At 53.0% G+C, this 22,625-nt stretch overlaps 1 protein-coding gene across 1 annotated transcript; it reads left to right on the top strand.

The window, feature by feature from the left end:
- The first annotated feature begins 776 nt into the window (after positions 1-776).
- On the top strand, positions 777-22,542 carry PPM1G (protein phosphatase, Mg2+/Mn2+ dependent 1G). The gene is made up of 10 exons (XM_074153552.1): positions 777-925; positions 6,771-6,840; positions 14,304-14,389; positions 16,051-16,183; positions 17,467-17,936; positions 18,376-18,513; positions 19,275-19,509; positions 20,890-21,019; positions 21,334-21,436; positions 21,857-22,542. The coding sequence occupies exons 1-10, from the start codon at positions 806-808 to the stop codon at positions 22,061-22,063; spliced, it is 1,692 nt and encodes a 563-aa protein (XP_074009653.1). The 5' UTR covers positions 777-805; the 3' UTR covers positions 22,064-22,542.
- Positions 22,543-22,625: the final 83 nt, after the last annotated feature.

Below are 22,625 nucleotides of genomic sequence, written 5' to 3'. Positions count from 1 at the left end.
GGCAAGGGGGCGGGGCCATTCGGCCCGGTGCGCTAGCCAATGAGAGCACGTAGAGGTGCCATCAGCCTCCGCTGATTGGTGGGTGGGCGGGGCTGAGTTTATATAAGGGGTGGGGGTGCGCTGGGCCGCGCAGTGTGTGAGGGGCGGGGGCGGTGTCTGCGGACCGCTGGGGGGTGTGGGCCTCCGCCGTGCGGGTGCACCGGGCTGGCGAGTGAGCGCGGGGCCGCCCGCCGCCGCGGGCAGGCGGTGGTACCGCCGGTCCCCAGTCCCCTCTCCCTGACACACGATGAGCGTGCTCGAAGCGTGGCTGCTTGGGGCCGCCACCACCTCCGTCTCTCTGGGGCGGCGGGGTCAGCTGGCCGCAGCCCCCGGAGCGTGGCCGGGCCGGGCCGGCGGAACCCGCAGCACTGGGAGGAGGGGGGAGAAGGGCAGCACCGCTGACACGGGGATGAGGGGGCAGCGGCCGACCCCAGCGGGCTCGGGGCCGCCGGGCGGAGCACGCTCGCCGCCTCTGACGCCGCGCTAGCCGCCGCCCGTCTCTATGGTAGGCGCTTCCGGCCCCCGAGCGGCGGCCGCGCGGGCAGAGCGCCGTCCCCCCGCGGCGACGCTCTAGCCCGCGCTTCCGGCCGCGCGACTTCCGCTCCGCGGCTCCTCGGTGGGAGGTTCCGCCGCCCTCGCCGCCTCGCCGGGCCGCTCCGGGGTCCCGTTCCGCGCCCGACCGGCCGCCGCCGCTCCCGCCGCCGCCCCTCCGCCCAGCGCCGCCGCGCCGGGGGCCGGGTTCGCCGGCGGAGGCCGCCGCGGCGCCATGGGCGCCTACCTGTCGCAGCCCAACACGGTGAAGAGCTCGGGGGACGGGGCCGGGCTGGGGCCGCGCCCGCTCCACTTCGGCTTCAGCGCCATGCAGGGCTGGCGCGTCTCCATGGAGGTGAGCGGGGCACCGGGCGCGGGCTGCGAGCCCGGCGGGGCGGCTCCCTTCTCCCCCAGCCCTTTCCCGCTGCCCTCGGCGGGCGGCCCCGCCGGAGCCCAGCGCAGGGCCGGGCGGGGCGGGCGGTCCCCGCCGAGGCCGCGGTGCCCCCGCCGTCGGAGCGGGAGGAGCCGCCTGCCCCAGTTGTGCCGTGGGCTGGCCGGTGTCCCGTAGGCCGCCGGCTGGCACGGTGACCCGCCGGAGAGTTGCCCCCCGTCAAGGGGGCACCGCGGTTCCTCGTCGGGGTCTCTCCCGGCACACACAGCCCGGGAAGCCCCGGCCGGCAGTGAGAGACTGGGGTTCAAAAGTGGCGGAAACGACAGTGCAGTGCTTGGGATGAATGAAAGCAAATGAAAAATGCTCAGGCAAAATCCCCGCTTTTCTTTCCAGGCAGAAACGACGCGTCAGTCTCTTTCTATTCTCTTTTTCCCCTGTTCTTGTTTTTTTTTCCTATGCAAATTTTTTGGAGGAATTTTCATTGCTGCTCGCAGTCTCCTCTAGCCAGGCCCGGGTTTACCATCCTATCAGCCTAGGCAAATGAATGGGGCAAACGAGATCATCAGATAAATACCTGGGTGCAGGAGCTGGGTGGGGGATGCTGTTGGAGCTGCTTGTGTAAGGGCAGTGTTGAGCTGCTGGGACTACTCTCCCTGTCCAGCAGCTACTCCTTCTTTGAATTTATCACCCTCTGTGAGCACCATTAATGTGTAGGTTTATTTTTCCTTCCAGGCAGCCAGCAAAGAGGATAAATTAGGTAAGGGTTAATATTGGTCCCTGCAGCCCCCCCAGGTACAGCTTCTCTGAACAAGGCAGAGCAGCCTTCTCATTTGTAGTCCTTTGGCTAGTTTGGCAAGGGAGTCCCATTCAGACTGTCTGGAATTGATTTTTTTGCCAGTCTAGTTTGATAAGCCATGCTCTCCGATACCGTACAGCTACTGAAATGGTACAGCAGCCTCAGTGGTGACAAAACAGCCACCAGGTGTTTCCTCCTTTCTGCGTGCATCAGAGCCTTGTGAAACCGTGGGCTCTCGCGTCCAGGGTTGAAGAGGCAGGAGAATTGTGCTTGTGCTCTTGAGATAGACTCAGAGTGTGTGAGTGCTTACTGTGACTGAGAATGTCTCAGCTGGTCCACCCCGGTGACCTCTGGAGGGGTGAAATGGTGGCACAGACATTACTGGAACGTTGAGGCGATGAGTAGTATAATCTCTCAAGGCGATTAGCTCACAAGTCAGAGGCTGATTGCGGGCAGTGTACTGGCATCCTTGGTGCACAGAGGCTGGAAGCGTTTTAAGGAGATGGGCTTGGATGAGGGAGACCAGAGAGCTGCCCCCGTTTGTAATGCTGGTGGACTAACGTAGCCCTCCCACAGGTGGGACAGTGGCTCATAATTTCACTTATTTGAGGTCTGTTCTTGCTGCTGTTGACCTTTATGGAAATTGGATGAGGCCCAGAGCTTGCAGCTGTGTTTTCTGCATGAGCTTATCTCCCTGTTGGCAGAAGCAATGCTGAGGCCATTGGTGTGGACATGGTTTAGCTGTGTTATCAACAGAAATGAGAAGACAGCAGGAGTGCTTGTGTTACAAGTTGAGCCTGCTGCAAATTTCTTCTAAGTCTGTGATGGGAGAGAAGCATGTATTGTTTGACACACAGCTAGCAGAAGTTCTGCTGCATTCCCCGCTTGCATGGAGAAGTGATGTTCCCCAGGGCTCGGTGTCAGGGCCTGTTCTCTTTAATATCATTATCAACAACCTGGAGGAGGGGATGGAGTGCACCTGTAGTAAATTTGCAGAGGACACTGAGTTGGGTGGGAGTGTTGATCTGCTGGAGGGTGGGAAGGCTCTACAGAGGGATCTGGACAGGCTGGATGGATGGGCCGAGGCCGGCGGTGTGAAGTTCAACAAGGCCAAGTGCCGGGTCCTGCACTTGGGTCACAACAACCCCATGGACACTCCAGGCTGGGGGAAGAGTGGCTGGAGCTGCCCAGGGGGAAAAAGACCTGGGGGTGTTGGTCGACTGTCGGCTGAACATGAGCCAGCAGTGTGCCCAGGTGGCCAAGAAAGCCACTAGCATCCTGGCTTCTATCAGGAACAGTGTGGCCAGCGGCACTCGATCAGTGACCGTCCCCCTGTACCTGGCACTGGTGAGGCCCCACCTTGAGGGCCATGTCCAGTTTTGGTCCCCTCATGACAGGAAAGACATTGAGGTGCTGGAGCGGGTCCAGAGAAGGGTAACGGAGCTGGTGAGGGGTCTGGAGCACAAGTCTTGTGAGGAGGGGCTGAAGGAGCCGGGGGTGTTCAGCCTGGAGAAAAGGAGGCTGAGGGGAGACCTTCTCGCTCTCTACAACTCCCTGAAAGGAGGGTGTAGCCAGGGGGGGTCAGTCTCTTCTCCCAAGGAACAGCCGATGGGACAAGAGGAAATGGCCTCAAGTTGCACCAGGGAAGGTTTAGGATGGATATTGGGGAAAATTTCTTCATGGAAATGGTTGTCAAGCCTTGGCAGAGGCTGCCCAGGGCAGTGGTGGAGTCTCCATCCCTGCAGGTATTTAAAAGCCAGGACGATGTGGTGCTGAGGGACGTGGGTCAGTGGTAACTTGTCAGTGCTGGTTTAATGGTTGGACTTGATCTTAAAGGTCTTTTCCAACCAAAATGATTGTATGATTCTGTTTTCTTGCATTCCAGTGCTATGTCTTCTTCTCTGTGTCTTGTCTTGTCTTTTTACCTTTTCTTCATGTTGAATTGTACTTTTGCTGTTCTGCAAGGCTTCAAGAAAGTTCTGAGCAAATGTTTAAGCTTAAAGCTTTAGTTATGTGTTACATTAGTGAGGCCAGTCAGAGTGTGTAGAAGTGGTCTGTTGCCTTTGACTTATGTTTTAGGAGCCCCCAAGTGAGGTAGGTATACAGGGCCCTGAAGAAATACTGTAATAAAAATCCATTCATAGTCCAGAGAGTCTGCTTTGTGCATAAGGCAATGTTTTGGGCAAATGAGTGACTCAAAGGGTAAGGATACCAAAAAACAAAATAAGAAAAGAGAAGAAGGTGAAGATGGCTTTGTGGTACAGAGCGGATGCTCTGGGATCCAGTGGAAGGTGCAGGAGGTATTTTGGAGGAGGATGGTTGGGATCTCTGAGCTCTGGTGCTGTTCTGACTCTGTCTCCCAGACAAGACACCAACAACCCCTGTGCAGCTTCATTTCATCCTGGGCTCAGAAAAAAGCCATTGCTTGGGTTGGTTCAAAATATGGAGATTTTTCAAATTCACTCTCAGTTTTAACTTGTTGGCTAATTTCAACCGAATTTAATGTTTGACGTTTCAAGTGTACTGTGTCTTAGTAACCACTGATGTGGCTGGGGGAGACCATGGTGCCCCCCGTGAGGGGAAGGCGAGGCAGTAGAGAGCTGGTATGGAGGGGGTTGCTGGTACCTGGGCTGTGTGAGCTTTTGCTTGGTCTGAAGAGCGTGAGATCCTGGTTTCTTGGAGGACAATGGCTGCAGACAGTTCACCAGCCCCTTCTGCTGGTGGTACAGGGTGGTTATGGTGGTCAGTCGGGGCGCTCTGGGCTGCTCTTGGTGTTGAAAGTGCCCGGGGCTGGTGTGTGGCACTGGAGCCCAGCGTAGGGCAAGCCCTCTCCTACCAGCACGTGGTGGCCATGCTGGTCTGCTCTCCCCGCTGCAGCCGGGACGAGCTGTGGTCACTGCTCTACCAACGCCCCAGAGACACCGTTTTGGCCGCCAATGTTGGGTTTCCTCCCCAGCAGCATTTGCATTACTTGCTCTAATTAACTGCTGTTTAGTCACCTGGGACTTACCCCACTTACTTTGTTGTGGTTTTGCTGTCTCACTAGCTTCTGTAAATGCTCTGAAAAGTGAGCCTAAAAATGCTGATTTTCTGCTTATTTTTATTTTCATTCACTATCTCCAGTGAACTCTTTGGTTACGTTTCCTACAGTATAATTCAGAGTCCTCTATTTTTCCCATTTTGAACTAAGTTTGTAATTGGCCTGTTCAGGTATCGTTTTCATCACAGTGTCAGGAGTTTCATTGGACTAAGTGCTGCATAAACCCAGAAGCTCTCTTTTTCTGTCTTTGATAGAAATTGCAGGGGAATGGAGTTCTGTTCTCATAAGACTGTGGGACTCCAGAGGACAAAGAGCTCTTATCCAAGGAGTCCTACAGTAAAAAAGTAGAAGAGCTCAGCAGTTGCTTGGCTGTGCAGCAAACGTGGCTCTGGCTGTATATAGAAGTTCTGGGTGATGGCTGTCAATATGGACACAGCCAGATCTTTGAGCTGTCTTGGAGTAAGCATGGTGTTTTGGGGCAACTGTAGCATATTTAACTTTAAGGTGATGAGCTTGAACCACAGCAAAGAGACTAGAACACGTTTTTTAAAATATCACATGATTGTTCTTGGACAAAGCGTGTGGGGTGCGGTCAGGCTCTAAGTCATTAGGTCCGGGCTTTGACTTGAAGGGATGTTAGATTAGCTGAGGGGGGGATGCTCAGAGAAGGACTCAGCCCATCCACCAGTTCTCGGCTTTGCACTGGAACAGCTGAGTTGGGTTTGGTGACCCATAGGGTGAAAGAGGCCAGGCGCCTGGCTGTGGGATCTGATGGTGCCTTCTTCAAAGGCTGCTGTTCCTGTGAGACCTGGTGGAGAGAACAGTTGCTCAGTGTATGTTGCTTATATGTTGTTGACCTTTGTAGTTTGGGAGCATGCACAGGGAAAGGCTGGAGGCAGTTTAGTATTTCAGCCCAAAATGCCCCAGGACAGACCTTCCCTCCGGTTTGCCCCCAGAGACTCTCGGAGTTTCTGGACAGTCACCAGAACCAAGGCGTGTGTCTTACCTTAGGAAGTGGTACCTGGATCTGCACTTTGGGCTTTGTGCTCTTAGCTGACTAGTGGCTTGCTTGTCCACGGCCTCACTGCTTAAAAGGCCCTGGAGAGGCCAGGCTCTGAGTCGTGCTTGTCAGGTAGCCGTGCCTGAGGCCAGCGGTGCCTTCACGGAGCATCCCACGTGGTGAGAAGAGCAGGAAGGAGCCTTTGTCCCAGGAGAATGTTGGTTGTTCTCACTGGATGTGGTAGTCCTGTGTCCTGTAGGGCTGCCTTTCTTCGGGCTGTTGGGATAGAAAACTGCTGCCGTCTGTGGCCATGTTCATCAGGGCAAGCAACGGCTGGGTGAAGGCAGGAGGTCAGATGGCTCCATATTTGACCTTCTGGCTTCATCAGTAGCTTTTCATTTTGCACGGCTCTTGTTTGGCCAGAACTGGGGAAGAGAGCATCTGTGGGAATGGCCAGACTCCACAGGTGACCCTCAGCTAGTTGTATTTGTCTGTTTGGGGGAAGTCACCAGCGTATTGGTACCAGTATAACTTGTATTTCTGTAGTTACGCTCAGCTTGACAGCGCTCAGCCCGGGCACCGATTTGTACGACGCTGCACAGCTGCTGCCTCGTGCTCGTTAAGGAGCTACTACAGTAACGCGGCATTACGAGCAAGCAGAGGGGTTTGGCTCTGGCTTGAGCTTGGCCATACCCAGAGGAGTTGTACTGAGCATCTGAAGGGGTTTCCAGTACAACCTCATGGTGATAAGGCTGCTCCAGCACAGAGAGCACCATAGTGTTAAAGATCCTTGCCCCCTCTTTGAAGAGCAGCGCTCTCCAGGTGAGCGTTTGAGAGCAAGAGGAGGCTTTCTGACTGTCCTTGCTCTCTCTTAGGATTTGAGAATCCCCGTGTCGGTGCTCGTGGCCGCCCTGTCCCTTTCTCCCACTTCTCTGCAGTCCACGTCATTCCAGACTTCTGCTCTCTCTTTCAGGACGCGCACAACTGCATACCCGAGCTGGACAGTGAAACAGCCATGTTCTCGGTCTACGATGGACACGGAGGTAACACATCCACCGTTCTCTCCCAAGTCCTTGCGTGGTCCCTCTGGGCTGCTCGGTGGCTGCTGGGGCAAACATCTGCCATTAGAAACCCTACTGCTTGGGAAGCATTTTCTTTGATACATGTCATTGATTAAGGTTCTGAAATTTTCTTAGAATTTAGGTTTCTAGAAGGAAGGTCACAGGTTGATACAAAATCGAAATGACATTTGCATTCCATCTTCTAAAACTTTTTAAGAATGCCTGTTTTTTTGGTAGACAAGCTGAACAGGATAGTCACTGAGGAGCTGCAGTATGAAAAACTGCATGAGATGGGACCAAAGGCCTGACTCTAGTCAGCGTGTTCTGGTGGTTGCCGGTACTGGTTGCCCAGGGAAGGAGTGGAGAAAACAGAAGAGGCAGATCCGTTCCCCGACACCTTCCCAGCTGCTGTCCCCGCTTACGGCCTCCCTGAGCGAGAGGTGGCAGCCATTCCATCTCACAGGCACGCTCGAGTCTTCCTGAGGGACTTCCTGAATCTGACTAATTGCGGTTTAAAACCAGGTTTAGAAGTTCGATGGTTATTTGCATAGGATGTTTTGTTTAGAACTTAATTTATTATTTGAAAAAAGACTTTGATCTAAATGCACTGCCTGATAATCTCACTGCAATATCCCCAACGCTTATGAGAAATCAGTGAGTGGTCACTCTGTTAGCACTTTTCACTTTCATCGATTTGGATTCTGTGTCCTTTCTGCCAGTAAGAAGAGTCCTAGATTGTCTCTGGCCATACAGCTGGGCATGTACTAGGGAATAAGAGCAGGAGCCATTTTCTGGCCCTGGGGTTGCTTGGCACAGCCCGACGTGAAGCTCTGAGTGTTTGGCAGATGTGCCTGCATCCAAATGGGCTGCTAGTCCCTGCTTATCAGAGGATGAAACAGAATGGTTCGGGTGGGAAGGGACCTTAAAGCCCATCCAGTCCCACCCCCTGTCCTGGCCAGGGACATCTCCCACCAGACCAGGTTCCTCAAAGCCCTGTCCAGCCTGGCTTCCTGCTACATCCTGAGCTGTGTCCAGAACTTCTGGGAGTGTAAGTAACTACCTTCTGCCAGCATTGCACCGTGGATCGTTCTAGTGATTTTTAGCTCAGGTGATGAAATGCCTGGGCCGTGGAACTCATTAGGCTACTGCTGTTGAATGAATCCATGGATTCCAGACATTATATTGTACCACAGCTCTTATATTTGTCCTTTTTTTTTTGGATGTAATCTAGTTCTGCAACATGCTTTTGGTTAGACTGACTAGAACTGCCTGTAGCTTTTCAAGTTACAGATACACCGTGAATTTATTGTGACGTATTTCCTGCTTTGTTCTCCATTCCTTTCCTAACAATTCCGAACAGCGTGTTAGCTGGTTTGATACAGATAAACTGTAAGCTGATGTTCTTAGAACTCTGTCCCCAGTTTCTTCCAGATCTTTCTTAAGTGGTGGTAGGTGGGTTTGGGTCCACCCAATGCGCGCATGGAGGTTGGTTGTCTTTTCTTCTTTTCATGTTCCTGGCGTTGTCAGTGAGGAATTTCATCTGCCAATATAATGTAAAAGCGCAGGATCCTGCTGTTAAATCTTGCAGAGTATTTTAGTTTTGATCATCCTGAATGATCCATCACTTCTCACTGATCTCTTTTTCAGATTATTTATGTAGATGTTGAACAACGTAAGTCTTCAAAGAACTCTCCCAGTGGCCATCCCCTGTTTTGAAAACTGTCTGCTTCTCCCAAACCTTCCTTCTTTTCCATAGCAGCTTAGAATGTAAAATGCTGATGATTTATTTGAAAACTTTTTGAAAATCTATATGGAGTATATAAACTGCCTACTTCCTCCTGCTTGTTGACTCTTTGAAAAATCATTGACCATTTTGTGCCATTCTCTGCTGTATATTTAACCCCTGCCCATTCTACCGCGTGTATCCACATATCTGCTGTTTATTGCCATCTCTGCTGTTTGCTGTGTTCACATACCAGATACGCTGCTCTGTAGCGTTGTGAACCTGGTTTCCACCGCGCTCTGAGGCTTTTTAATTATTTTTTTTGTATGATATGTATGCCTATGTATGTATGTCTGTGATAACGGAGCAGATGCGAGTGGAAGGTTACATACTGCAGTTCATCATTTCTCGCTTTCCTTTAGAACCGAGTTATCTCATTCTGCCAATCTGTAAATAAGAGTTTAAGACCTTTTTTTGCAATAGTCCACATTAAAAAGGTCAGTCCGAGTAGGTAGCTGGCTAGTAGGTCTTCAAAAGATACAGTCTTTGTCTGAAGCATTTCGATTGAATCTTTTGCAATTGGTTTCCTCTTGAACTTCATCTTGGAGTGTGCAGAAACCTGAGAGGAGCAACTGCTGATATCCTGAAGATTATCTTTGAGAACGTCGGGATGATGGGTTGGTTTGAAAAGGCAGAGAAGGAGAAAAGAAAAAGGATATAGGGATTTAGCAACTGTTCAACTCAACATTGTTTCTTGAGAAATGCAGAAACCATTTGTAAGCATCTAGCAGGTATGAAGAGAAGTAGCACCTTGCAAAAACTGGTCAAGAATGAAGAATATCAAATTCTTCAAGCTCAGTGTGTTATTTTCTCAGCTAACAGGAAGGTGTGTTTCATGTATTGGGTTTTAGAAAGACTTTGGATGCTTTTACGACATTCCCATTAGTGGAATACATGAAGTCACGTGTCTTGGTTTTTTTTAAATACAATGGGAAAGATTCAGGACAGACACCAGGGAAAGGCATTAATCGGAGTGGCAAAGCACTGGTGTGCTTTTCTAACTTGTGTTTAGATTTCCAGTGATTGAATCTCTGCTGCTCTTCCTAGACAAACCTTGTCAGGAAGGATACAGGTACGGTTGAACCTGTCTCTGAAGATCAACTTTTGCCCATCCCCGCTTCTGTATGACTTTATTGATGCATTAGTTCCTCAGATCCGTCCCATCGAAAAGGTTTTAGGCTGGGAACCTCTCTAAGCTTTATTAGCTGACAGTGCAAGGAGTGAATTTAGCTTTTCTTTTACGCCTTGCTCATCTGTCAGCCTTAAACTCTCCAGTAAGCTTCCTGCTCCAGGCGGGCTGGGAAAAGTCTTTATTATTGTGTTCCTTGGAAAAGGGTGGTGGCCTGTTCTTTCATATTAGCTTTCAATTTCATTCATCGATTTTTCCTTTATTTTCTCCCCCTGTGGACAAGACTTCCAGTTTTTGAGAGATGCTGCTGTTTTTTACATTTTAATAGCCTTCCCCAGTTGCCTTTTGACTTGCCCTGGCCTCCTTGTCCCCAGGTCTTGGAGAGTGATACACGGGTGCTCCACGCCTCCGGTGTGGTATTTCTTATCAACCTCCATTGCTGTCTACACACGCTTTAACCTTTTAGCTGTTTAATAAGTGTCTTCATTGACGCTCCCCCTTCTCAGAGGTCAGCATTATCACAGTGAGATTTTCGTTTTGCTCCTTCCAGTATGTTTAATTTGAATACAGCAAGCCCTGCTGTATTTTTTTCCCAGTTTGTGTGCAGAGCAATGGATCCCTCTTGCCCTGTTCTTGGTCATCTTGCCTTCTGATCTGCCTTAGCATCCTGCCTCCCTGTCCTTGTCTCAGGCTGGGAGTTAATACTCTGGTTTTAAAATCTTTCTTTTCCCGTTTTGGCATAGTATTCCAATCCATAGGGATTCTGTGGTATCTGTTGTTAGCTAATTTATTTGTTATTTGACTTTAAGCTTTCTTTATTTTATATTCCAGTGGTGTGTATGTGTCTAAATACAGATCAAACCTTTGAGTGGGATCTGCTTTCAGCCTTGTGAGAATGAGACAGGATGGGACTCTGCATGTACACGCACTGGGAAAGATTTGATCTGGGAACCTGTATCTCTGGAGGCCTTTTCCTTGCCTGGGTTTTGCCCTGAGGCTGCTGCTTGTTCTTGTCTTCACATGTCAGATCCGAGCCCGTGCTGCTGGAGATAGAGAAATCGTACAGCGGTGAGATTCCAGCTGGATCCCAGGTACTCTGGAGCCAGCTCTGCCTGAAATGCTGGGGTAAATCGGTCATCGGAACGTCACTCCTGCTGTTAAAGCTGAATCAGATGTAGGCTTTGGCAGCGGCATCTAGAAACGTGCTGAGACCTGGCCTTTCCCACGTGTGCTTTCACCTTTCTGCGTGGTCTTTCAGACATCCTAGAAACTCCACATGCTTTTTGCAAACAAAAGCCATCTCTTCTTATAATTTTGTGGGAACATAAAAGTACACGCTCTGGAGGATCCTCCAGATATTTTCTTTTTCACTTAATTCAGTGCTACACGTTTTGTATTTTTCTTCAGCCTCCCGAAGACCTTCACGCTACTGCACCTGTGTTGGTTCATGCGGGAAACGCAGCTGAGGCTGTGGTGTTACTTAGCTGGATGCTGCTCCTCCAGAAAACATTAATAAAATGATTCATGGAGACTTTGAGAGTTTCACAGTGGGTTCCGCACTGGAGACGAGGGAGATGTCAGTGGGCCTGCGGTGCCAGCAGCTGGGCCTGAGGTCTGTGTGCCGGCCGATAGCTGCCTCCTGGGCACCAGAGGGATGCACACCTGATCTCAGCGTCCCCGTTCCAAAGAAATGGCTTGCTTAACTGCTAGATCTTTCCATATTGGGGCTGACTTCCTGCTCCTGTGGTGACAGAACGAGATCCTTCTCTATGGTGGTGCTGTGGATGGCATCTTCCCGTGGGCCATGCCCCAGCCCCGTGCCCTGCCTCTCGCCAGGAGGGCACCGGGGCTGGGGCTACAAAGTTCTCAGTGGCTTTATGAGATCAAGCCGCTTGTTGCTGTGAAGAAAATCCCTTGTCCCTCGCTGCGGCAGGAGGAGTGCGACGGTTGGTCATCCTTTCCGTCTGGCGGGTGATCAGGTGTCCACACTGGTATTATTAGACCCGTCAGCTGCTTCCAGAGGGCGCAGAGTGGCCGCCTCGTCCACAGACCCTGCAGGCAGGGACAGAGCCAGCCATTGCTCCCTTCTCCCCCTCTGCTCTCGGCAGGCGGCTGCAGCCAGGGCCATTCTGCCACAGCAGTCACCGGTACAAGCGATGGAGGCTTCTACCCTCCCTGTTCCTGCTCAGTGCCTTGGGGAAGTCTCCGAGGAGTCGGGGGTGCAGCATGGAGGTGACCCTCTCGTGTCGCTGCCATACACTGGTTGGTGCCCCAGAGAGTGTCAAAATGAGAGCAGGGAGAGGCGTCAGCGCCGTGCTGCTGCTCCAGATGGGGCCGGCAGGAGTGACTGCAGGTTGGAGAAGAAGCTGGAGGAGATGGCAGCTGCCCCTGCGGTGACCGGTGGCCGTGTCAGCAGCCCACTGGGTCTGTTCCTGATTTGGGATGAGAGATTCCTGCAGTTTTCCTAGTTTTTCTCCTCCTCGTGCTGCTGAGGCACATTCAACGCACCACCTTGCTTGATGGTAGAGCCTTTATGTGGGAGTGTGTCACCGCACTTTAAGCAAAGTGGTCACATATACTTATATGCATATGTAAGTTATATATAATATAAAAGTTATATACCTTACCTAAATCTGTTACATCAGCATGCTTAGTTTTATCTGGCAAAGTCATACTATCTTTAAGAGCAGATGTTGAGTTGGATTGGCGAGATCTGCTCCCATAAGCCCGGGTCAATGGTCAGTAATTGTCAGACCTCTTCATCTGAGATCCTGCAAGGGCCGGCCAGTCTTTTGTCTGTGATTGTCAGGTCACCTTGGTATTCCCTTCCAAGTTCTCATTAAAAAGCTGGGGTCACTCCTGTTCCTCTCTTACATCACTTATTTTTCTGTGATCTTCCTTTTGGGTTTTTTCCTCTTCCCTCCTCCCCCCACTCCGCATTTTTGAGAGCGTGGTCAGAGTAGAGCTCGGTCTCTTTGTTGTGTGGAGCCGCGGTACTGAGCTGTTTGCAATGCTCTTTTAACAGCAGCTGTTTTGCAAAGGTTTCTGTTCTTTGTCAATGGCCACTTGATCCCTTCTCTGCAGGCAGGGTTGAAAAGTCCCTTGTCTGCTGTTTCTTTCTTTCTCTCAAATCTCACCACCTTTTCGCTTCCCGCTGTGTTCCCCGTGCCTTTCCCGTTGCTCAGCTGATGGATACCTGCTTCCCACCCTTCTCACGCTTTCCCCTGATTCCCCTCTCCTTGGCAGAGCTCTGCTGCTGTGCGTGTTACTGCTCATCGTGCCCGGATTCCCCCACGGCCTCCACTCGGCTGAGGATCAGGATGTGCCAGCCGGGAAGTCGAGAGCTGGGTGGCCGCTATGGCTCCGTAGCCGGGAGGACAGAGCACGCCGGGCTCTCTTGCCTTTACCAATAGCCGCAGGAACGCGGTAATGTGCGGAGAGGCTCTCCAGCACGATGCTCAGCCCACTCATGCTCCTCCTTCGCCCTGTGATAGAGAACGGCTCATCCAGCACAGTCACCTGCGGCTGGACCCCTCCACCTGCCTGCGGTCCCCCCTGCTCCCCTCTCTGCTGCCCTTCTCTGCCTGACGTTTACCTTGTTTCTCAGTTTCTAGCTCTAATTTTTCTTTCTGATGACCCGTGAGCCAGGTCCCTATGAGAGGTTCTTTGCCTCTCATATAAACCCCTGAATTACTAGATTGATCTCTCACAAGTCGCACTGTTCTTTCTGGTCCCCCTTACCAAGATGAACTACAGAAATTCACAATTGTTCACTGTTTAATCTTCTTCCTCTCTTAATAGCACCTTCATGAGCACAAAAAACGTTTCCTGTGCTCTGTCGTGTCCTTGTATTAATTACTGAGCTGCTGGAGTGTTTCTAGCTTTTAAAAACTGTTCAGCTGCTGCAGGAGCAGGCTCTTGGTGTGCGTTGTTGGCTGTTGGTCCGAGTTATCCCTCTGCCCCAGCAGCCTGATGTTCTGGCCACCCTTCGCTCCTGCTGGGCACACACACACACCTTCCCTACCGAGACCAGGACCCCCGTCGCGCTGAAAGGCTTATCTCAGCGCCTTTCATTGGTCGGGAACACACACTAGAATAGACAACACTCTGTGCTGCTCGTCAGGTGTCAGTAACGCTCTGAGGAAGAGCTTACATTGACCAAAAGCTTCCCTGTCCCCTACTTGTCGTTTGTACCCACACTTCCATGTGAAAACAGAGCTTCCTAGGTAGGATGGGCCCAAACAGCTGACCTAAGGGCCAAAATGGGCCTGAGCTCCCTTTCAGGAAGCTGATGTGGGAACCTTTCAGGAACCTGATGGGTAAGAGCTCCGTGAGGTTTACCAGGGGTCGTCAGCAGGTCCTGCTCTTGTGGAGAGGCAGCTGGCCGGGAGGTGGAGATCCCCAGCATCTGTCCCTGCCCGACTTCTCCCTGTCTGGGGTAGTTCTGGTGGGTGCCACAGGAACTCAGCTGTCGAGAGCGCATTTTGCTGCTGGGAGGACCAGCCTCTTTAAACTATTTTTGCTCTCTTTCAGGAGAAGAAGTTGCCCTGTACTGTGCCAAGTATCTCCCTGAGATAATCAAAGACCAGAAGGCCTACAAGGAAGGCAAATTGCAAAAGGTAAGAGTCGAACAAGTAAGCACCAAAGCAGTGGAAAGCCCTTCTTCAGTGCTTTGGGTACCAAATACTTACGTGCAGGATCCTGTCCCTCCAAGGTCTATCTTCCATGTCTTCCATTTTAATTTCCCTTCCTTGTTTCTAGGAGTGTACACCAGGTGTTGATTCTATTTTCAGAGATAAATACTCTATTTTCCAGCTTTTTTTTTTTTTTTTTTTTTTAATTTTCAGACCCATTCCAGTTAAAGGTGTGGGCTGGTTCTTTGGGTGGGTTTGGTGGGTGGTTTTTTGGGGGCAGGAGTAGCTTCTGTCAGAGGTGGGAGGTTGGTTCTGCCAAGCGAACCCCCTGTTGTAACCCCCCCTCGAAGTGCTAGTGCCTGGTCTGACACTGGGGGTCCCGGGGGTTGGCGCTGGGGTCTGTAGCAGCGTGGGTGAGGGGGAGGCAGTCCCTCTACAGCTTCCATGAGCGGCTAGATGAGGAGAGCCTGCAAAGCAAACTTCAGTCAGTTTTTGGCTCTTGCACTAGGCTGAAACACCCAAGTTTGCAGCTTTGCTGAGCCCGCGCTGGCTGTGCTTGCTGCCTGCTCTCAGCCTGTCTGCTGAGCCAGCCCCACAATGGCTCTGAATGCCATCCTGTCCCCAGCCCCATGGGGTCTAGGCAAGGCTTTGACTGGGTGTCCCTGGGACCCCCCTGGAGACGCTGTGGCAGCCTGGGCTGGCACCGAGAACTGGCTGCGTGGCCGGGCCCGAAGTGGGGAGATCAGTGACACAGCGTCCAGTTGGAGGCCAGTAACGACCAGTGCACCCCAGGGTTCAATACTGGGCCTGCTCTCATTTAACACCTTCGTTAATGATGTGGAGGATGGGGCAGAGCGTACCCTCAGCACGTCTGCAGGGGTCACCGGGCTGGGGGGGCGGCTGTACCCCAGAGGGTCGAGCTGCTCCATCCTGCAGAGGGGTCTGGATGGGATGGAGAAATGGGGTGACAGGGACCTCCTGGAGTTCAGCAAAGTCCTGCCCCTGGGGAGGAACAGCCCTGCAGCACCAGTACCTGCTGGGGGGCACCCAGTTGGAGAGCAGCTCAGCAGAAAAGGTCCCCGAGGGTCCTGGTGGACACCCCGTTGACCACGAACCAGCAATGGGCCCAAGATGCTGAAGCTGTTGGAGTATCCCTCCCCTGGGGAAAGGCTGAGGGAGCTGGGGCTGCTCATCCTGCAGCAGAGAAGGCTCAGAGGGACTGAGTCCATGTGTATAAACACCCACAGGGAGGGTGCCAGGAGGACGGAGCCAGGCTCTTCCAGTGGTGCCCAGTGCCAGGACCAAAATGGCACAAACTGGACCACGGGAGGTTCCCTCCGAACATCAGGAAACACTTTTCCAGTGTGAGAGTGACACAGGCACAGGTTGTCCAGGGAGGTGATGGAGTCTCCATCCGTGGAGCTATTCAAGAGCTGTCTGGACATGGTCCTGGGCACCTGGCTCTGGGTGTCCCTGCTGGAGCAGGCGGCTGGATCAGTCGGACCCCAGAGGTCCTGCCAGCTTCAGCCATTCTGTCATTCTGCTTGGTGTGCATTCTGGAAGAGACGTGGCTGCACAGCATGACAGGCAGCATCCTGTAAGGAAGATGAAACTGTGCATGCTCTCATGTCTGTGTTCATACGTAGGCCCTGGAAGATGCTTTCTTAGCCATAGATGCCAAGCTCACCACTGAGGAGGTGATTAAAGAGCTCTCTCAGATGGCTGGGCGACCCCAAGATGATGAAGATGAGAAGGAGAAGGTTGCTGATGAAGATGATGGTAAGTCAGATACCACTGAATAGACAAGACTGCAGCTGCAGGGCAGGGGGCTGAGTTGGGCCAGGTCTGCTTTAGCAGAAGGCTTTCTGTCCAAATTTCTCAGTTAAATTTCATCTGGAAAAGTGCCACCCCTCGGCACGGCTTACTGCTTTGGGCTGGTGCTGCAGGAATTTATTTGGTGGGTTAATCCTATGAATAACAAACCAGTCTGTCACAGTTTTCCATAGGACCTCCTCCGTGGGGTGCAGAGTTCTAGGATGTGTCAGGAACCTCTGAGCTGGGACGTGGGCTGAGCTGTGAGGTGAAGCAGTGTGATGTCCCCTGCTGAGCTCTCCCAGGCTGGTGGCAGACACAGATAGAAGAAGATTCTGGTCTCTTCGGCAATTTTTTTTCTCCCAAAGAAGCAGGTGTGCTTTTCCACCAGCAAGTAGTTGCCAGGCCATGAATCCCGGGGTAGAATCCTGTGCTGCTCTCGGCTGGATACCTTGCGACTGGCCTTGAGGCAGACGTAAAACAGTACCGTCACCTCGAGCGCTGAGTGTTGGTCTGAAAATGCCAGATTTGTTGGCCCTCACCCTCCAGCTGACAGGGATGAAGTGGTTTAGTGGGTGGGTGGGTTTTTCTTTTTGTCCTGTACTTCCAGGAGTATTCAGGATAAGGGTATTTCTCTTCCTTTTGGGATTAATTAGCGAAGAAAATGGTGACCAAGGGGATGTCAACAGGGAAACGGTGGTCATTGGCTCATAGTTTGCGGAAAGTCACTCTGTTTTATGTCCACTCTCCCACTTGGGAGACTGACGCCTCAAGCCAAGCCGTTGTGTCTGTGAGTGTCCAGACTGCAGCTGGCTGGGGTCCCCTGGGTGCTAAAGGCTCACGGAGCAACTGCAGTAACAAAAGCTTCTTCTTCCCAGTTGCAGTATTAATGAACGAACCTGCACACGGGAGCAGTCTGTCTGCTTCCCCCACGGATTCAGGGAAAGTACGAGGCTTTTTACCCTCCGACCGTACAGCTCTGTGGACGCCCGGTGCTGCCTGCGAGCCGGCCGGGCGGCAGCAGGGTGGCTGGCAGGCTGCAGCCTCGGCTGCAGTTGGGAGCCATTCCCCTGCCCTTTGCACCGTCCCTGGAGCTGTGGGACGGCGCGGGTCTGGCTGCGTTGGTACCTCCCAGTGACCAGCATTGCTGGAACCTGTCTGTAGTAGCAACCTCCAGCTGCTGCTGCGGTGATGTACCCTGCTTTCTGACCCTCTTTGTCCTCACCCCCCACTCCCCTTTCCGTTTTTAGTGGATAACGAGGAAGCTGCTCTTCTTCACGAAGAAGCCACAATGACCATCGAGGAGCTCCTCACACGTTATGGACAAAACTGCACCAAGAACCTCAAAAACAAGTCTTTAGCTCCAGCTGGGGAGAACGCTGCAGAGGGGACAGGCAAGCAGCATGATGGGGAGTCAAATATGAATGGAGAGGCTGACCCAGGGGAGCTTACCGACCACAAGGAGAGGAAGAATGGGAAGCCAGATGAAGAAATCACGGGTATTTCCTCCACCTCAGACAAAGCCAGCGCTGGAGGCAACAGTCCTGCTCTGCAGAAGCCTGAACTAGGCAAAGGTGACGAGGCCGTCACCTCTTCTACTGGGGAGGCCGGGCCCTCCTGCTCCTCTACGGGAAAGCCCCAGCGCACAGCCAAATCCAAATTTTTTGAGGACAGTGAGGATGAGTCAGATGAGGTTGAGGAAGAGGAGGAAGACAGTGAGGTAGGAAACAGCACCGGGGCAGAGTGGCCTTCTGGCTGGGCAGAACATGTTGCTTACTGTGGTTCTTGAGCTACGAGCCTGTGGCTCATCCTAGGTGTGTCCTGGGAGTAGGTTTTTTCAGGCTGATACTTTGAGACCGTCTCATGGGAGTGTCGGGGATTGTGTAGATAACCCCAAAGGAAACATACCCTCGTCTGTGCAGCGGCCATAATGGACGTTGGCCCCCAGTCCTGCTGCATGCGCCATCCCTCCATTCGTTGCAGTAGCTGAAACCAGCTGCTCTGGCTGTAGGCATCAGGTGTGGGGGAAACCTGCCAGGTCATCTCACTCTTCTGGGGCCACCGTGTCATCTGTCCCCAGGATGGAGGGACCAGCTGTCTGGGGAGGGCACTGCGGGTGGCCTGTGATGACTCCTGGTGGTATCTCTCCTTTCTTGCAGGAATGCAGTGAAGATGAGGATGGTTACAGCAGCGAAGAAGCAGAGAATGAAGATGATGAAGATGACACTGAAGAAGCAGAGGAGGATGAGGATGAAGAGGAGGAGATGTTGTTACCAGGCATGGAGGGGAAAGAGGAGGTGCACACCCTGTTCTTGTGTTCTGCAGTGTAGTGTGGAGCCAAGGGCGCTGGGGGGAACTCAGCAAGGAGTTAGTTCCGGGGATAAAACAACCTTTTTGTTCTCCTGAGGCTGAAGCAGCTGCCGACAGCCTGACTTCATGCAGAAGGCTGAGGGGCAGGGCATGAATCTGGGCAGCATGTTGAGATTGGAAGAGGCTGATGCCCCTGCTGGGTCTGCTGGGCGTAGAAACAACGGTGGGGTTATGGGATGGCAGCAGGACCGTTCTGCGGGCACTGCGGCTCCTGGGCAGAGCATCGCTCTGGCCACTGCCAGGCCAGGGCTGTGGCTCCTCAGCCCGTCCCAGTGCTGACAGATGGTCCAGGGACCCAGGATGTTGGGAAAAAGGGATTACAGCTTCCAAGGTGCCAACCTTCTCTCTTTGGAGAGATCTCCTGGCTTCTGCTTGAGCTGGGCTGTGGCTGGAAGCAACACGTTAGAGCTGAGGGTGTAGCAGAACACATCGAACCCTGGAGAATCCTGAGCCACTGATGCTCTGTGAGGTTGAAATGGAGGTTCTGCTTGACCCTGCCTCTCGATGAACACGCTCTTGCTGTGTCTCATGCTTTCTCCAGTGTCCCATGAGTGCTCGTGGGAAGGGGTGAGGCGCCTCACCTCAGGGTTTGGGACACTGCCGGTCCTCATGGCCAGTGCTCATTCCCGTACGGATCTGATACGGAGCAGGAGAAAGGAGTCTCAGCAAAATCCTTTGTCTCTTGCAGCCTGGCTCTGACAGCGGGACGACCGCTGTTGTGGCACTCATCCGGGGCAAGCAGCTGATCGTGGCCAATGCCGGAGACTCGCGCTGTGTGGTCTCGGAAGGTGGCAAAGCTGTCGACATGTCATATGACCACAAGCCAGAGGATGAGGTGGAGCTGGCCAGGATAAAGAATGCAGGCGGCAAGGTCACCATGGACGGGAGAGTGAATGGCGGCCTCAACCTCTCCAGGGCAATCGGTGAGCGAGGCTGGGGGAACGCTGCCGTGACGTCCCTGCTCCCAGCACTTGCCAGCCGCTAAGCTTGAGGAACGGTTTTTGACTGCATGATGAGTAGAACCTATTCAGTATTTGAAGTGGTGAGATTTCGGTCGAGGTAGAGAAAATGGCCGTTAAATTGGGAGACATCAGTGGAAAGCGACACCGAGCAGCCACCGGGGTCCAGTGCAGGAACACAGGGCTGGTGTTCCAACATCTGGGCTGTCAGAAACCGCCTCATACGAACCGTCTCAAAACCAGTGTGTTGACTTTTGAGCAGGACTTTTTCCTGTTAGGCTGTTGGAGGACCTTGGCGTGTTGCTTCCTGGGCATCTAAGTTTACACCAGTTTGAGCTCATTTGTTCCTGACCCAGCCTTGCCTTTTAACTGCACAGACTCCGTCCCCCTCGCTGCAGTGCTGCAGGCAGCACCTGACTGCTGCTGTACTCCTCTTACTAATTGGAGTAATTAATGGCTCAGGAGACTGGGCATGGCTGTTAGCAGCCAAACGAGGATGCTGGGAGGCATTAAGGAAAGGGTCGTGAATAACACTGAGAACATCCTGGGGAATCCTCGGAGAAGGGAAGGAAGTGTCAGCAGCGAAGGGTGTGAGTGGAGAGTATTTGTGCAGAAAGACCAAAACCATTGAAATTATTATCCTAGGGTAAAGAGATAGAAATACATTTAGGATGGAAACTAGGAGTCTCTTCGTCTAGGGAGACACTGGCATTTCCACCTACTATTTTGCAGTGGCCCTAGAAGTCCCTTCCTAGGATGTAATTCCGGATAATCCTGCTAGTCAGAGCTGAGGATGGGTTTGCTCAGGTGAGCTTTGGCTGCGGAGGGTTTGGGAAGACCTGAACCCAGCAGCGTGATGCGGGAATTGCACTGAAATATCTGGCCCTGGACAGCCCGAGCTTCTGGAAAATGAGCATCTAGTGTTATAGCAGAGCCAAGGTGGTGCTGGGTGAGCTGCAAATCCTGCTCCAAGACACAGGATCACTCATCTCACAAGCAGAGCTGCAGGGTCTCAGCCGATGCTGTCGGGTGCCACTTGCTGTTGGCCTGGTGTTGCCCCAGGAACTGGGGAAGTGGCACTTGGTTTGGGGTGAAGAGAGGCTGAACTGGCAAAGGCATCTCTTTCTCGTTGTTTGGTGACAGCGTGTTGGGCTCGCCAAGGCTGATGCCTTGGACACGTGGCAGATTTCTCTGTCAGATGTGCTAACAGCCTGATCTGCTCCGGTTGTGGGAGCTCTGGCTCCGATTCTGGCCTTTGGCAGGGCAGTGTTTCTCGCTGTTTGGGGGTAGGCAGCATCGCCAGGACCCAGCCACAGCAACAGCCGATCCTCCTCCCTGCTACAGGTGATCACTTCTACAAGCGGAACAAGAATCTGCCTCCAGAAGAACAGATGATCTCTGCCTTGCCTGACATCAAAGTGCTGACAATAAATGACGACCACGACTTCATGGTCATTGCCTGCGATGGAATCTGGTGAGTGGTGAGGGAGCATTGTGCCTCTTGGGCATCACTGCTCTGGTCTTTCTCTGGGGATGGCCTCGGGAAGGCCCAGAGGCCCTGGCTGCTAATCAGCCCTTCTTTCCCCACCTCCTCAGAGAGGTGAGTTGGGCCCCTGAGGAGTTTTTCTCAGCGGGAGGGACGTGACAGTGAGCTGAGCTCCAAACCCTCCTGTTCCTCGCTGCCCGCAGCTTTGTTCCCGTTGGCACCCTGCTGTGGGGGGCTCTCTGGGGACACCGTGGCATCACTGCCCCCTTGGCTGGTCTTTTTGACCTCTCCACTCTCTGCAGGAATGTGATGAGCAGCCAGGAAGTGGTGGATTTCATCCAGTCCAAGATCACCCAAAAGGATGAGAATGGAGTCCTGAGGCCGCTCTCCTCCATTGTAGAAGAGGTAAGGTCCAGGGCTCCCTCATCCCTTCGGCCCGCAGAGTTCCTGCACCCCAGCTCGGTGCCCGGCTCTCCCCTCCCTCCCCATCGCACTGGTTTGCTCAGCGATCGGCGTGTCTGGCAGCACGCGGGCTGCAAACGCTGCCTGGAACAGGAGCAGAGACACCTCTGAACTGGGACCCAGTTCCTTTGGCACCCTCACCAGCGGTTCTGATCTCTAGGGTGCTCTCAAGCCGAAGGAGTTTCTGCTTTCAGAAAACCAGGGCTGCTGAGGCTGTTTCCGTCCCGTGTCTGGTTGTGGACAGCGTTGGAGCCCCCCAGAGCCGCTCTCAGCTGCTCGAACGGGCCCAGCGCCTCGGGTTGTACAAAGTGCGGTGTCTGTGTCCCCTGCTGACCCGTCCCGTCCTCTCCTGTCCCTCCTCAGCTGCTGGATCAGTGCTTGGCTCCAGACACCTCAGGGGATGGCACCGGCTGTGATAACATGACCTGCATCATTATCAGCTTCAAACCCCGTAACACACACCCGCCGGCGGACAGCGGGAAGCGGAAACTGGAGGAGGCGGCAGCACCGGCACCAGCGGAAGAGAACGGCGGCGACAACAACAACAACAAGAAGGCCAAGCTGGAATAACGAGCCCCGCACAGGGACTTTGCTGTGCGCTCACCAGACTCTCGTTTCTTAAACATGCTGAACTCAAGACTCCAAAGTCTTGTCCTTTTTTTAGCCTTAGCAGAGGCCTTGTTTGTCCGTGTCCTGGTCGGGGGGTGGGGGGTAGCGAGGGCATGTCGCGCTGTTCATCTGTAACCATTCCAAAGAGGGAGCCCAGGGCAGAGCCTCCGCGCGGGACCCTGCGAGCACAGAGCCCCCTGGTTAGGAGGAGGATGTCCCCCCATCGTCTCCGTGTGGTTGTTGCCATTTCCGTGCCTGTGAATTTCTGTTCGGAGGGAAGAACTTTTTCACTGTTGAGGTTTTTTTAATCTGCACCCGATTATTTAAGGCCCTTTCTGTTTTTATTTGTGAAACAATCTGGCTGTGGTGCTGCTGCCACACCTCATTCTGTTGTACACTTTCAATCGATACTTTTTTCAAACTAAAAGGCCAGAAAACGTAGCTGTGCTTTTGGTCCTTGGTTCTTGGCTGGAGGTGGGGGCGAGGAAGGTGGGTTGGGGAGGAGAATGGCTGTCCCCGATGT

This window comes from Numenius arquata, chromosome 9, assembly GCF_964106895.1.
Source record: "Numenius arquata chromosome 9, bNumArq3.hap1.1, whole genome shotgun sequence".
NCBI classification, from domain to species: Eukaryota; Metazoa; Chordata; class Aves; order Charadriiformes; family Scolopacidae; genus Numenius; species Numenius arquata.
This window is presented reverse-complemented; position numbering and strand designations above follow the sequence as displayed.